The sequence below is a fragment of the Grammomys surdaster genome, unplaced genomic scaffold (assembly GCF_004785775.1).
Source record: "Grammomys surdaster isolate TR1022 unplaced genomic scaffold, NIH_TR_1.0 165, whole genome shotgun sequence".
NCBI classification, from domain to species: Eukaryota; Metazoa; Chordata; class Mammalia; order Rodentia; family Muridae; genus Grammomys; species Grammomys surdaster.
This window is the reverse complement of record NW_021604613.1, coordinates 13248414-13263848: the sequence shown is the minus strand read 5'-3', so window position 1 is coordinate 13263848 and position 15435 is coordinate 13248414. Positions and strand designations below refer to the sequence as shown.

The 15435-nt window shown below is 43.4% G+C and overlaps 1 protein-coding gene and 1 long non-coding RNA gene across 2 annotated transcripts in view; one reads left to right on the top strand and one right to left on the bottom strand.

The window, feature by feature from the left end:
• LOC114619856 overlaps positions 1-6045 on the top strand; it is a 6260-nt gene extending 215 nt beyond the window's left edge. Inside the window, exons 2-3 of the long non-coding RNA XR_003711222.1 lie at positions 5334-5407; positions 6014-6045. This is a non-coding gene — a long non-coding RNA (uncharacterized LOC114619856). The remainder of the gene's footprint in view (positions 1-5333; positions 5408-6013) is intronic.
• Kiaa2012 (KIAA2012 ortholog) overlaps positions 1-14840 on the bottom strand; it is a 116345-nt gene extending 101505 nt beyond the window's left edge. Inside the window, exons 1-2 of the mRNA XM_028765732.1 lie at positions 14757-14840; positions 12322-12588 (exon numbers count right to left, since the gene is read on the bottom strand). Coding sequence (XP_028621565.1) covers positions 12322-12588; positions 14757-14840 — 351 coding nt within the window. The remainder of the gene's footprint in view (positions 1-12321; positions 12589-14756) is intronic.
• Positions 14841-15435: the final 595 nt, after the last annotated feature.

Below are 15435 nucleotides of genomic sequence, written 5' to 3'. Positions count from 1 at the left end.
TTTCTTTCTTTCTTTCTTTCTTTCTTTCTTTCTTTCTTTCTTTCTTTCTTTCTTTCTTTTTAAAGATTTATTTATTGTTTTATGTAAGTACACTGTCACTGTCTTCAGACACATCAGAAGAGGGCATCGGATCCTATTTCAGATGGTTGTGAGCCACCATGTGGTTGCTGGGAATTGAACTCAGGACTTCTGGAAGAGCAGTCAGTGCTCTTAACCGCTGAGCAATCTCTCCAGCCCCCTGAGAGTGCAATTTCAATCCTATGCTAGCAGGCTTGTGTGTGTGTATGGTGTGTGTGTGCATGTATATATGTGTGCATGTATGCATGTGCATATGTGCATATCTGGGTGTACATGTATATGTATGTGTGTATCTGTCTGTATGTGTATGTATACATGTGTGTTTGTATGTGTGCATGTGTGGCTATGTGTGGGCATATATGTGTATGTGTGTGTATGAATATGTGGCTTTGTATGTGGGTGCATGTATGTCTATATATGTGAACATGTATGTGTCTGTATATGTGTGTGCATGTGTGTACATGTGTGTTCTGTGTGTGTGTTTGTGTGTATATGTGCCTGTATCTATGTGTATTTGTATGTATATGTATATGTGTGTGCCTGTGTGTATTATGTTTGTATGTGTGTGTGTTTGTAGGACAAAGGACAGCTTTGTCCTCTGCTCCCACCATGCAGGTTCTGGAGGATTGAGCCCACTGGCTGAGACATTTTGCCAGTCTTCTTTTAGGGCTTTCTGGTGCTATGAATAAAATCATGGAAGTGAGGGGTGTCCTTCTAAGTCCAGCTCTGGCATTTCCTTTCTCTCACTCCTCCTGGTTTTCAGCCTGCCAGCCTTGAACCTGTGAACACAGTTCAGTTTTCTTAGCTTTGAGTGGGGATGAGGAGAGCACACTGAGCCAGCTGCTTTGAGATCCATTCCTGCTGAGCATGTGTCCTTAGGCGAAGTGATTACTTCCCAACTAACTTTGCTCAGCAGAAAGAGTAGCAAGCTGAGGTATATGTAAGGTCTTCTAGGCTTCTAGTAGGTAGTCAACAATATTAGCCTTGGTAGTTTTTCTTATTATTTTATTTTTTTGCCTTGCTCAGGGTATGGGGAACTATGTTAATTTGTGAAATACTTCTTGTTGCGGCGTATTAAAAGACTCCCAATTCATGTTGTTGTTTTTGTTGTTAACTGAACCCCTTTCCCAGAATTTCTTGCATTTTGAAGTGACCGCATGAGCCAGTTTTGGACAAAGAGATGGAATAGGAAGTTCTTGGGTGCTTCTGGAAAATCTTGTGCTGGCGACTTTGTTTTTGCTTTGAGCTAATGTGTGATTTCTAGACTCATGGGGCCGTTAGACAGGGGATGTCATCTAGGTGGATGGGAATCTCACTCCTCTGAAAACCTTTGCTTCAGCTGACTGTTCTCTGAGCATCCAAATATCAGCTCTTCTGAGACACTATAGTGTCTGCTAACACAGGGTAGTGACTGAGTCTGGATAAAACCTCCTGGTTGCCCCTGTTAAGTATATTTCTTTTATGTTTCCTCATTATAGTATTTCTAATGTATCAGTGGGAGCTTTGCTGGGCTGCTTGCTTATGTTGCAAGGAGCTGTCAAGACAAGTCAGGGAAGGTCTTGTCTTGGAACTTGGACTACTTACATATTGTTTTGCTTAGTCTTTGAAAGCTGATCTTGGCCACTGTATTAGTTTCCTATGGCTGCTATAACAACTCATGCACAGCTAGTGACTCAGCTAACACTCAGCTAACAATGTATTATCTTACACTTTAGCACTTAGAAGTTTGAAATGGGTTTCAATGAACTAACATCAAGGTGTGGCCAGGCCTGTGTATCTGGTGGGAATCCCAGGAAAGAACTATTTCCCTGAAGCCTTTTCCAGCTTCTCTATAAAGAGCCTTGTATTCCTGCCTTGTGTCCCCTTCCTCCAAGACAGTAACATTGGACAGTGTGTGTGTGTGCATGTGTGTGTGCGTGCGTGTGTATGTTTGTGTGAAGGGGGATCCTTTTCATCTTGTGGTCTCTCTGGTTCTCCCTTCCAAGTCCTTACATTTAAAGAATTCTCATAACTGCATTGGACCTCCAAGAAAACTCATAATAATCTACCATTTTTAAGACTAGCAAACCAAACATGGTACTGTAATCCCAGGACACAGAAGGTAGAGGCAGGAAGTTTGTGAATTTAAGAGAAGCCTGAACTGTATGTATATGATGAGACCCTGCCTCAAAACACGACAAAACACAACAAAACACAACACAATACAACACAACAAAACACAACAAAACACAACAGGGGTTAGGAGTGTGACTCAGTGGTAGAGTACTTGAGCACATACAAGACCTTGGGTTCAGTCCTCAGCAGAACAACCTAATCAAATCAAATTTCATCCAATTAGCAGCCCCCATTCCACCTGCAACCCCAACCCCTCCCCTGGGTCATATAATATAACATATTAACAGTCTCTAGGGACTAGAGAAAGGACATTCTGTGTGTGTGTGTGTGTGTGTGCATGTGTTTTAGTTTCTCTTAGTCATTTCTTGAGTGACACATGTGAAGGTAATTAACAAAGCCTCTTCATTGGATGAACAGGGGCATAGGGAAGACCAGGACCACTGGAGAGGCTGGTTAGGGCAAGAGCTATTTTCATGTTTCCAATACGCATAGTGTGAGTGGAAACAAGGCAAAACACAGAGGAACAAGTTAGAATAATTACCACCAATGCTTAAAGAGTATCTTTATGTAATGACGGTGGAGAGACTGAAAGAAAAATATTAAAATACTCAAAACAGCAATAGTACACTGCTGGGCACAAGAACACACATCATCCTTGTTTCTAAAATCAAAATCCTAGTAATATGGTTAGATCATATTTATGATAAAGTTAAAAATCAACTAACTTTAGTGCATCTGCCTCCTCTTCTCTTCCATGTCTTCCTAGTCCTTTCTCTTTCCCAGTAGCGTTCTCCACCCAACCACCCACTCAGAGGTTACTTGAAAACAGAGAGGGAGACAGAAGGGAGCCAGGGAGGGAGTTTCTGGAAGAGGGAAATAAACACGACAGCAGGAGGCTGGCTGCGGTGGGTTTAGACTGCTCAGCCTGCCTTGGCTTTGCCAGTCAACCCTCTCCAGGCTTCTTGTGAGACGTAATTAGTATGCTCAGAGCAGCCCGTTAGCCACCCTCCACCTTTAATGAGAGGCTTGCTCTGACAGGCTGCCTTCTCCATGTCTACCAGGCCTATGAAGGTGTGTGTGTGTGGGGGGGGATGCTGTGCTGCCTTGCATCTGTGGCACTGTCCACTGATCCCAGGACAGGAGGAGGTGGTGGTTAGGGCTTGTATACCTGCTCAGGATGGCAGGGCTGCCCCAGCGTCCTCAGGAAGGTCAGAATGGCCTGCTCAGCCAGCTGCTACCATACTGCAGAGAGCAGCCCAGCTTCTGTGTGCAGAAGTTCACAGAGGCTGAAGACAGATGCTCAGAAATGCCAGGGCTGGTAGGCAAAGCCCCCTCTTGGCTGATTCAGCCTTCATCAGATCCTCCAGATCTATTCTGCAGCCACAGTCCACGCCTGGCTGATTCCCCTGAGTTCCCTCTGCCTGCTCTGGGCCCTTGCTCACCTATGCCTTCGTTTCTACTTATTTTTACCACAAGACTTTATTTAAATTCTTTTTCCTCCAGAAAGCTACTCTAGACTTTCCCAGTCAGAGACAGTCATGGTGGGAAGACACCAAAACAGCAGAGACAACAAAGGCACAATTAGACAAACAAGATTACTCCAGACTCAGAAAATCAACAGTGAAGAAGCCTGCAAAATGGAGTATTTTAAATAAAGTTTTTCTTCTGGCAAAGGATAACTATTCAGAATATAGAAGGAATTAAAAAACATTAATAAAAAAATCCGGTTGAAAAATGGGCAACATACGCAGGCACTTCTCAAAAGAAATCCAAATGGTCAAGAGATTTGTGAGAAAAATGCTTAATGCCATTCGCAGCAGAACTTCAATGGGAGAGCGTCTCACCCCAATTAGGAAAGCTATTATTACACAGAGGAAGAAGAGCCAGGGAGAGAGTTCTGGGGGTAAAAGTGTTTGATGCTAAGCTTGAGGAGCTAAGTTCAGTCCTTGGGACCTACATGGTAGCAGGAGGGAGGGAACCACTCCAAAAAGTTGTCTTCTGACCTATGCCTGCCCACACATGTGTACACACACACACACACACACACACACACACACAGAGAGAGAGAGAGAGAGAGAGAGAGAGAGAGAGAGAGAGAGAGAGAGAGAAATGTAATTTTTAAAAAGACAAGAAGTAGTGGCTAGGTATGTAGCTTAGTTATTAGAGTGCTTGCTAGCATGCCTGAGGTTCTATCTGCTATGCTGCAAACCAGCCAGTGGGCTTGCCTGAAAGCCTAGCACTCTAGAGATGGGAGCCAGGGGGTCAGGAGTTCAAGGTCCTTCTCAGCTACACGGTGAGCTTGAGACCAGATACAAAATCTGGTCTTTTAAAAGGACAGAAATGGCTGAATACCAAATAGCGGTGAGATGTGGAACAAAAGCAATGCTTAGCACTGTTTTTGGGAATGAAACGAGCATGGCCACCATGGAGAAAAAAATGGAGATTCCCCCTAAGCACTGAAAACTGATCCACCACATAATCTGCCAGTCAAACTCACTACTCTGCAGTAACTGAAGAAAAACACTGTAGCAGCATTCTCATGCTTATTTGGGCGTCAATAGCTAAGACAGTATCTTCTAGATGCCCATTGGTAGATGGATAGGTAGGGAAGAGTCTTTCTTCCATGTGTGTTGGGAGCACAACATGAAGGTCCTTTTACCCATAGATCTCCAGGAAAACCAGGAATGCTAAGTATATGAAGGAATGGATATAAAACCTGTTCTTTTGTCCAGAAAGCTGAGAATTGAAGGGGATTAAAAGCCTGGTGATCTGTGTTACCTGTTGGGCCAGGCCATATGGAGTTCTCACAACCAGGACCAGAGATGGCCAGTAATCTAAATGACTTCTATGGTGTCTGAATGATGGAGACCAGGCCACATCCTTCCCTAGGCCCTTAGGGTACAGGTAGCCTATCTCTAGAACCCATCTTCTCAGAAGAAATGACAAGGGCCCTGAGTTGAGGTTCGATGTAATTATGCTTCTTGTGCACCTGGGATAGTATTGTACCAGGAAACTTTTTTTCTAAAGTAACTGGGGTTAAATATTCTGACAACGAACAAACTGGCTTCAGACTCTCTAGAATATTTGATCCAGGCTGAGGAAGTCAATTTGAACTGAGTTTTCATTCTTATCTCTTTCAGGTTTGTTTCCCTGCCTGACAGCTGCAGAGATCTCTCACATGTGGATTCTATAAGAAGACCAGGATGTAGGGAAGGTAGGAGGATACAGAAGGAGGAGGTAGGAGGATACAGAAGGAGGAGGTAGGAAGGATACAGAAGGAGGGGGTAGGAAGGATACAGAAGGAGGGGTAGGAAGGATACAGAAGGAGGGGTAGGAAGGATACGGAAGGAAGGGTAGGAAGGATACCAGTGTTCTGCAGCATGGGGTGGAGGATGCAGGGGGATGACTGCAGCTCACAAGAACCATCTATTTTATGAATAACTAGAAGGGAGAAGCTTAAAGGCTCCAAATACAAGGTGATGCTAAGCCAGGTTAAAATGCTGATTACCTTATTTGCACACATATGTGTAAGCAGGCATTGCACAAGTATACTGAAAAACCACACCATACCCGTATAATTGTTATGTTAGTCAAAAATTAATGTGTGCAAGCATTTCTCTGTTTCTCGTTTTGGGTTCTGAAATGGACTATGTTGCCCAGGCTGGTCTACTGGATTTAAAAGATCTCTCAACCAACTGGGTATGTGAAACTATAGATGCAGGCCACTGTACCGACTTAAGAGGTTTGAGACAGGGGCTGGAGTGATGGCTCAGTGGCTAGGGACACTCTTAATAAACTTATAGTAATGATTAATTCTTAGAACTTTCAGAGACTGCTCTTCCAGAAGACCCCATTCAGTTCCCAGAACCAACATGGCAGCTCACAACATCTGGAACAGCTTCAGAGGACACAATGCCCTCTTCTGACCTCGAGGACTCTACACGCAGGTAATACACAGACATACATGTCAGCAAAAAATCCATAGTGATAAAATAATTGAAAAAATGATATAAAAACGAGGTTCAGGACAGTGTTTAAGGGAAGCTAAGATGAAATGGTGATGTCGCGATGTTTCAGTTTGGATGTCAGACCAGATACCAACTCTCCTGATCTCATCAGTACTGTTTATATGTTGACTTATCATGCTGAGCCCTATAAATGCATACAATAAAAATGAAATAATAATACAGCAATCACAAAGCATCCCTCCCCCCAGTTGTTCCACAGTGTCATACTCTAGCTCGTCTTAAAGACTGACTGTGTCAAGTGTCACTGGCACGTAGATTAGCTTTCTTCACCAGTCTGTGCCTCCTGCCGGCTGTGGCTCCCCACGACAATGCTGGCAGTGAATATGCTCACTCAGGCACTGTTTGTTGGGTATCTGCCATGTGTTGGGCATTGTCCTGGTGCTGCCTGGTTACTTCTTAGCTCAGTTGAATGGGGGAGACCCAATGTCTCCACAGTCCACTCCCCAAGCCCCATTTTAAGTGTGGAAACAAATGTTAGTAATGGTGTGTACAACAGTGTGAAAGTACTAAATGCCAGTGTGTTGTACACACAAAAAAATGATAAAATTTTGTATGCTTCGATGCAATAGAAAAATAGTATAAATCTTATAAAGTGAGAATTAAATAAGGCCACAAGACAATTAGATTAACAGTAAGTTCTAGGTGTCAGTCATCATTGAATTCTTCAGAATCAGGAAGATGGTTCAGCAGGTAAAGGTGTTAGTCAGCTGTGCAAGCCAGATGACCTGAGATTGATCCCTGAAACCCAAATAAAAAATCTGGATGCCGCTGGGCTATGGTGGCACATGCCTTTAATCCCAGCACTTGGGAGGCGGAGACAGGTGGATTTCTGAGTTTGAGGCCAGCTTGGTCTACAGAGTGAGTTCCAGGACAGCCAGGACTTCACAGAGAAACCCTGTCTCGAATAACCAAAAACAAACAAACAAAAAACAAAACAAAAAGAAAGGAAGAAAGAAAGAAAAAAAGGAAGAAAGAAAGAAAGAAAGCAAAATTAAAATGAAGTGAACAGACTCTATTAGCTCTACAAGGGATCTAATGGGTGAAAACTATAAAGCCTAGAAAAACAAGAGTCTACTGAACCATATACATTTAGCTTGAACGTATTTTCTGTAATACAATTAGATTTCAGTGAAAATTTGATTCATTTTTCTTAGAACTGTAAATTGTTTGTGTAAGGAATGTGTTGGAAGACTCAGATCTCTCTCTCCTCTCCTCTCCTCTCCTCTCCTCTCCTCTCCTCTCCTCTCCTCTCCCTCTGTCTCTCCTAGCGGAGATTAAGGTGCTATTTTAGATCTCTCTCACACACAGGGTAAGTGCTCTTTCTCTGAGCTCCCAAGCTGTGCTTCTTACACATATTGCCAGCACTGGGGAGATATATTCTTCTGAGGCACGTAGTGGCTAGGAGTTGAACTGAGCTTTAGGACAAAATGTCTAAGCTCCAATTCCAGCTGCACAGCTTGAGTGTGTAATTTGGAGTAAATTATTTAATTTCAAGTCCCACTTTTTCCTCCTTCAAAGCAGAGGTAATGCTAGCACCCATGTCATAGGATTGTTCAGATTAAGAGACACTCCCCAGATAAAAATGTTTGGTACAGTTAACGTTCAGAAAATACTAGCATGAGCTGGGGAGATGGCTTACCTGTTAAGTACTTGTCTTGCAAGGATGAGGAACTGAGTCAGGTGTGTCAGCACATGCTGCCACACAATCCCAGCACTGAGGATCCTTGGAGCTCACTGGCCATGGACTAACGTAGGCGTCTCTATGTATGTATGTATGTATGTATGTATGTATGTATGTATGTATGTATGTATATATTGGGTTTTTGTTTGTTTTCTTTTTTGGTTTTTCAAGACAGGGTTTCTCTGTATAGCCCTGGCTGTCCTAGAACTCACACTCTGTAGACCAGGCTGGCCTCGAACTCAGAAATCCACCTGCCTCTGCCTCCCAAGTGCTGGGATTAAAGACGTGCGCCATCACTGCCCGGCATGTATTGGGTTTTTGAGACAGGGTTTTTCAGTGTATAGCCTGTCTTGGAACTTACTCTATAGCCCAGGCTGGCCTCAAACTCAGAGATCCACCTACCTCTGCCTCCTGAGTGCTGGGATTAAAGGCATGCAACACCATGCCCAGAGAAAGTAGGCATCTTAAAAGTATCAATAAATTCACAAATTTTTGAAAACTTAAAAGTGAGAAATAAGAAAACAATTTGAAAATTAATATATCTGATGATTTTAGAAACTCTTTAGAATTGTGTTGTGTTTCATGATCATAGCCATGATTTTCATCTAGAAACTGCCTCAAATTATAACTCTCTGGGCTCACAACCAAGTGATTTCTAAATATGGAGATGCTGAATGAATAAAAGTCCTGATGGTTTCAACTTTGAACCAAAACATATCAAAAACCAAGAAAAGGTTCAGTAGTCTGCAGAGGTCTGAGAACTCTAAAGTCTGTAGTCTTTTGACCTGACATTGATCTTTGCTCTTTAGGAAGCTGGATCATCAGGAAACCTGCCAAGTGGACCCAGAGATGCCACTACAGAGATGCCTTCAGACTGACACACAACTGGAGGCACTGTGCTCATAATCTCTGACTCCTATCTCCCTGTGCCATGCTTTTTCTAAACAAGTGTATGGAGCGGGGTCTTGTTTATTTGGGTTCTAATTCTTGGCCCAGTCAGTACAGACATTCAGTAAGTGTCACTTCACTACCATAACGGTGACCCTTCCCATTTGAGCTCTTTAACTTTGAGTGTGATCTTTTTTAGTGACCCAGAGGAAGACATTAGCGTGGCTAATGGTGGATTCAGTTTATAGCTTAGTTTGCTGAGTAGGATTTCAACCACTGAGCTACAGTGAGCTACGCCTCTAGCACAGTTCTCAGCTCCCCTCCACCTAAAACAGCTTCAGGATCATGGCAAATACTCAAGCATTTTCTATTTTTTTTGACACAGAGTTTCTTTGTGTAGCCTTTGCTGTCTGTCCTAGAACAAGCTCTATAGACCAGGCTGGCCTAGAACGGGACTCAACAAGAGCTCCGACTGCTTATGCCTCCGGAATGCTGGGATCAAAAGGCATGTACCACTATCACCAGGCAATATTTTATTTTTAATTTGTGTGTATGTGTGTATGGGTTTGTGTGTGTGAGTATGGGTGCCTGCAGAGTCCAAAGGAGCCCCCTTGAAGCCCTAGAGCTGGAATTAGAAGGCTGAGAGCTCCCTGAACTGCATGCTAGAAACGAAAGTCTCCTCTGGGAGAGCATCAAGTCCTCTTAATTGCTGAGCCAAACGTTAGTAATTTTTAAAACATATATGGATACTATTTTGTAATCTCATTTTATTCATCTATATGTCTATCTATCTATCTATCTATCTATCTATCTATCTATCTATCTATCTACCTACCTATCAATCCAGACAGGATTTCTCTGTGTAATCCTGGCTGTTCTAGAACTAGCTCTGTAGACCAAGCTAGCCTCTAACTCAGTGATCTGCCTGCCTTTGCCTCCTGAATGTTGGCACTAAAGGTATATGTCACCATGCCTGGCTGTAATTTACTTTTAAAAGGACATTGTGAATATTTTTCTCATGTAATTTGTGATTAATACATTGTTTCTTGTCTGCCCCAGAATCTGTACTATATAATTAATTTAACCAATATTTGATTGTGAGACATTTACAGTTTCCAGTGTTCTGTGAAGTGATGGGTAACTCTAGAGTAAACATTTGGGGCATAAATCTTGGGGTATATGTCTCCTTCGTTCCTAAGGGGTTTCTAAAAGTAGAATGCTGAGTCAAAGGGTATCAGTGCTTTATACGCTTCTGCCAAGATGTCCCCCCAGAAAGGTCATGTGGCTTTTCAGTTTGAATGATTGAGACTATTTCCCCATAGCCCTTTGGAAGTAGGTATGGGGCTCCTGGGTCTCTGGAGTCTATAGCTTTCCTTTCCAAAACTAGTATCTGCTGAAGTACTCGTCTTCTTTCATCCCAGGTTCCTTGAATTGTTTCCCTTTTAAAATCCACAATACTATGTTTCCTAACCTTAAATTTCTGCCTGTTACAATTCCAAAGCCTTCTTTACATCACGTCCCTTCCAGCCATCTGGAGTTGGACTATGCTGTTGTGTCTTATAGGTTTGAATTGTGACAAGAAGTCAGGTCCTAGAGGGTAAGAACACAGCTCCTCTGTGGAGCCCAAATCTCACCAAAGACAGAGACAGAGCTCTCTAGTGGAACAATCGATTTTATAAATTAGTAAATTCCCTATTCCCCTAAGGAAAAAATTAGCCATATTCAAGAGAAAGTATTCTGTCTCTCTCTGAGACGTGAGTTATTCTAGCCAGGGAAAACAAAACAAACAAACAAAACAAAACAAAACTATTTTAAGTATTTAAATATAGAAGGGTTCCAACAAGATGGCTCTGTGGGTAGAGAGAGGTGCTTGCCACCAAGCCTGGTAACCTTTTCATGACCTGAGTTTGATCCCTGGATCCACACAGTGGTTCAAGGAAGTTGTCCTTCAACCTCCACACTCATGACATGGTATAAATGCCTTCTCAAACAAGCAAACAAACAAACATTAAACGCAGAAGCAATTTAATTTAGGGAAAATTAAGAAGTCAAATAGATATTGAAATAACATTGAGATCTGTAATCTTGGGGAGTTGATTCCACCCTATTCTAGAAGGACAAAGAGAAGAGCAGGGTGGAGGGTCACCGAGAAGAGTCTGGCACTGGTGTGGGCCTGTCTGCTGGAAGGTGGCCTACAGAAGTTGTACAGGTGTTTCTTGTCGACTAAGGCAGAATGGAAGGGGGAACTCTTGTAGATTTTCCTTCCTTTTCCCTTCTGATCTCTTCCCAGTGTAACCTATTGTCAAAGAGCTCATTAACATAGATGCTTCCGGAATTGTATGGAGCCTGTGGTTAACTGTATGAACAGAGCAGAGGAGGAGAAGGGTGTGGAAAACTGTCCAGGCACAGTGACTTCTAGAATCCCTTCAAGTTCATAGACAGTAGGATATCCATGCTAGCCTCGGAGAGGTGTACAGGCCCAGGGTTGAATCCTGGCTCTGTCACTCCCTGACCTGGGCTACACAGTGAGACCCTGTCTTTAAAAGATGGATAGGTGGGGACAAGGAAGATTGCTGAGAGAAACTGAATCTCATAGGAGCATACGGAGGGTCAAATTAAAGAATAGCTTAAAATAACAATAAACATTTGACAGATTTTTTTTCTCTTTCATTCAAAATTTTATTTATGATTTCATGGTAAAGGGCAGTGGGGCATGGGTCAAGAGGACAGAAGAGGCATTCATTCGGCCTGTGGTAGTATATGTGACTAAGGTGCCTTATGATCAAAGTGGGAGACAGACTAGGAGACACTGAGAGTGTGCACAACCAGTTCAGACATTGCTTGCCCAGAGGAGATATTATCCCATTGGATGCTGAAAGAGACCAACTTTCAAAAAATAATGGGATAGGGACGTCTGTAATGGAAGAAGCAGTGGTCTACTTCTGCTCAGGAAGTGAAGAAGTCTTTATGAGATGACGCTGTTCTGAAGGTTGGGTTGAGTTATCCAGAGGCATGCACAAAAGTATAACTGAGAAACGAGTTGTTGGGGTAAGCTAGTCTGCTTTAGGAGGGGCCATGAGCACATCTCAACACACTGGACAGTGTGAGTTCGAGAGAACAAAGCTTCCCCTTAATAGTAAACACAGAATGGAAAAAGTAATTAACTTCTTCTGATGCCAAAAGGCTCAAGGTAAATATTTAAAACATTCTAGTTTCCGAAAACTAGGACCGTCAGGGGAGGATTGAGGATGTTTGTGGTTATAGGACAGGGTTTCAGGGGTCTGATTACACTTTGGATGTGACAGGGATTTTGTGTCACTGTAATTGAAAGAGAAATGTGACATGATAATTCCAGAGTCGTCCTGCTTTTGGAGCTTTCTCTGTATACGATCTGTGAGCCTCAAGACAGTTCTTGGCATACGGGGAAGGCTGATAAAATGGAGGTCTGAGAGTTCCTTCCCTCCCAAGAAGTTACAGTCATGGCTGAAATTGCTTTTATGAACACATCACCGTCATCTTTCCCAAACTCACCTTTCTCCTTCCATATGCCAAGATGGCTTCTTTGAGGTCTCGAAGTGTGTGCAACTCAAGGTCCGGCTTCTTCCTGGGACCTTTTCTCCTTCCCCTGGGTGTCCATGATGACACAGCTAGCCCTTCTGAATAGAGAATCAGTGCCCCCTTTCTTGTGCTGAAGGTCTTAGGAAGAAAGAGGCTCCAGGAGTGCTGCCTGGCACTTTTCCCATTCTGGGCTTCGCTGACAAGGATGTAGTCTTCTGGGGACTTCCAGTTTAAATAGTCCTTTAATGAAAAGAAAAATTGTCAATTGAGTCACTGTGTGTGGTGGTTTGAATATGCTTGGCCCATGGGAAGTGGTTCTCTTAAGAGGCATGGCCTTGTTGGAGGAAGTTCGTCACTGTGGGGGTGGGCTTTGAGGTCCTATGCTCAAGCTCTACTCACTGCAAAAGAGAGCCTCCTCCTGGCTGCCTGCAGAAGGCAGTCTCCTCCTGGCTGCCTTCAGACCAAGATATAGAACTTGAGGCTCCTCCAGCACCTTGTCTGCCTGCAGGATGCCATGCTCCCACCATGATAATAATGGACTGAATCTCTGAAGCTGTAAGCCAGCTCCAATGAAATGTTTTCACGATGTCTCTTCACAGCAATGAAGCCTAACTAAGACACTGTGGAAGATCCTTCTGCAGCAAACACTGTTTATGCAAAATTTTTGCGTTTCTAAATCCATTTCCTTACATGTACACATGCATGCACATGTGCCACGTCCATGGTGTAGAGATTAGAGGACAATGTGTGGGCATCAGTTATTGCCTTCTACTTTATGGGCTTGAGGGATCACACTCAGGTTGTCAGTGTGGGTGACAAGTGCCTTTACTGAGCCATCTCTCCGCTCATTCCCTCCCCTTTTCCCAGGTGTTAATTTTTCTCTGACTGTTCAGGTGGAATTTTTTGTTTTGTTTGTTTTTTGAGACAGAGTTTCTCTGTATAGCCCTGGCTGTCCTCGAACTCACTCTGTAGACCAGGCTGGCCTTGAACTCAGAAATCTGCCTCCCTCTGCCTCCCAAATTCTGGGATTAAAGGCGTGCGCCACCACTGCCAGGCTTCAGGTGGAATTTTGAAACAGATCTACTCTTTAGCAATTGGGTTTTCTCTCTTTAGTGCAGCAGGCCTTTAATCCCAGCAGAGACAGCTGGGTCTTTGTGAATTTGAGGCCATCCAGGCATGTCTAAATTTCTATCCAAGACAGCCAGGACAACAAAGAGAGATGCTGACTCACAAAACAAATAAAACAAACCTCAAACATGTGCTTGGAGAAATGGCTCAGTGGTCCAGAGGACCTAAATTCAGTTCCCAACACCCACACTAGGCAGCTCACAACCATCTGTAACTCCAGATCTAGTGCAGCCAACACCTCTGGCCTCTTCAGGTACCTGAACTCATATCCATATACCCACATGCAGACACACACACCTACAGTTAACTAAAAATAACAGAAATCTTAAAACACACACACACACACACCCCAACACAATAACAAGACATTAGTAGAACCTAGTACACAAATTCATTTTTTTCATACACCTTTGAGAAGAGCCATATCTGTCTAGAGGCTTTGAGTAGAGCACAGTATGTGTGTGAGTATGTAAGCAAGGATTCAGAATTATCAAGGACAGTAGATGACTTGGCAATTAGATTCGGACTAATAACCAATTTAAATATGAGAAGCTAATCCAACCTGCTACTGTTTCTGCTGTGCATAGAGAGGAGATCTATACATCTCAGATTCTGTGTAACATTGCCTAATTTGACTACTTAGGTGCCTATAAAGTGGCTATATATTTTGTAAGTGTATGCCTGTGGCCATTGAAGTCCTTTGAAACTTTATATCTTTTATCACAGTGAGGGTCAAATAATGTATCAAACTACCATGACATGGAGATCTCTGTTTGACCTGTGAATTTGCAAAGTTCCCCAGTGCCTCTATTGTTCCTGGCAATCCTCAAGAAATGAAACTCTAGCACAACAAGGGGAGTTTTGCCACCTCTTAAAAAAATCTTCTAAAATGAGATTTGTTTTGGCCTCCATTAACTATGAGTCCTGTGGGTTTGAATTCCACAACATTAGCGTTGAAAGGCACAGAGACGCAAAACATTTCAACCACGGAGCACGGCTCCTAAAAGCCAACAGCAGTCAGCTCTCCTTCTGAACACCAGGTGGGAATTCTGGTCTTAACCAAATGTCCGGTCTCCAGACAATCCAGCTTCTCCATCAGCTGGATCAGAGGCGATTCTGGGAGTCAGGTATATAAAGGAAGATTCTCCAGTGTCCACCACTATCCTGGCTCCAACGCTTCCCGAAACATAGCTTGAAAAAAAACAAACAAACAAAAAACCCAGAACATTCCCCCTCATCTTCAAAATGTGCCCCACCCCTACCGCAGCTCTAAGACTTACCTCTGGTTCAAAATAGACCTCCAGCTTTTGTTTGTTCTGGACCAACTTCCCATGTCCTCTGCTCAGGAGAGAGAGGGTGAACATGTTTCCTCTCTGACTACTCCCTCTTAAGGGCAGTTCATCTCAGTTTTGAAGGCTGAAAACTGGTCACACCACAGGATTTTTAAAGCTCAACAGCAAACCAAAGGAGACTACGAACATTGAGCCTTTTATGAAATACATTTTCTCTTGTACAGCAGTCCAGTAACGGCCAGCCACACAGCCACACAGTTTAGACAGAGTGCATCTTTGTGGAGAGAGAAACCAAAATGTAAGGCCTGGCTCCTCAGACAGCAGCAGGCTATGTACTCACTGCTCCCTTGAGCCCTTGTTGTCCCTGAGACCTGGTTGCTCTGCTACAGGTCCGTTTGCATCTACAAATCTGCGCCAAGGCACCATCCTTCCTATTGTGAGTGGAGGTTGTTTCCAGTTGCTATGGCAGCATAGGGGAATGAAGTCCTTTAACCCAGGCAAGGCAGAGACAGCCAAAGGCACTGGCTGGAGTGAGGATGGAGATGGGGTTGCTGCCCGCTGGATGTTGAAGGGACCAGGAGTCTCACATACCAAGTCCGGGTCAGAAGGTGGGGTGGGAGGTCATGTTGGAGTTTTTTTTTTTTTTTTAGCACATGAGCCTGCCACT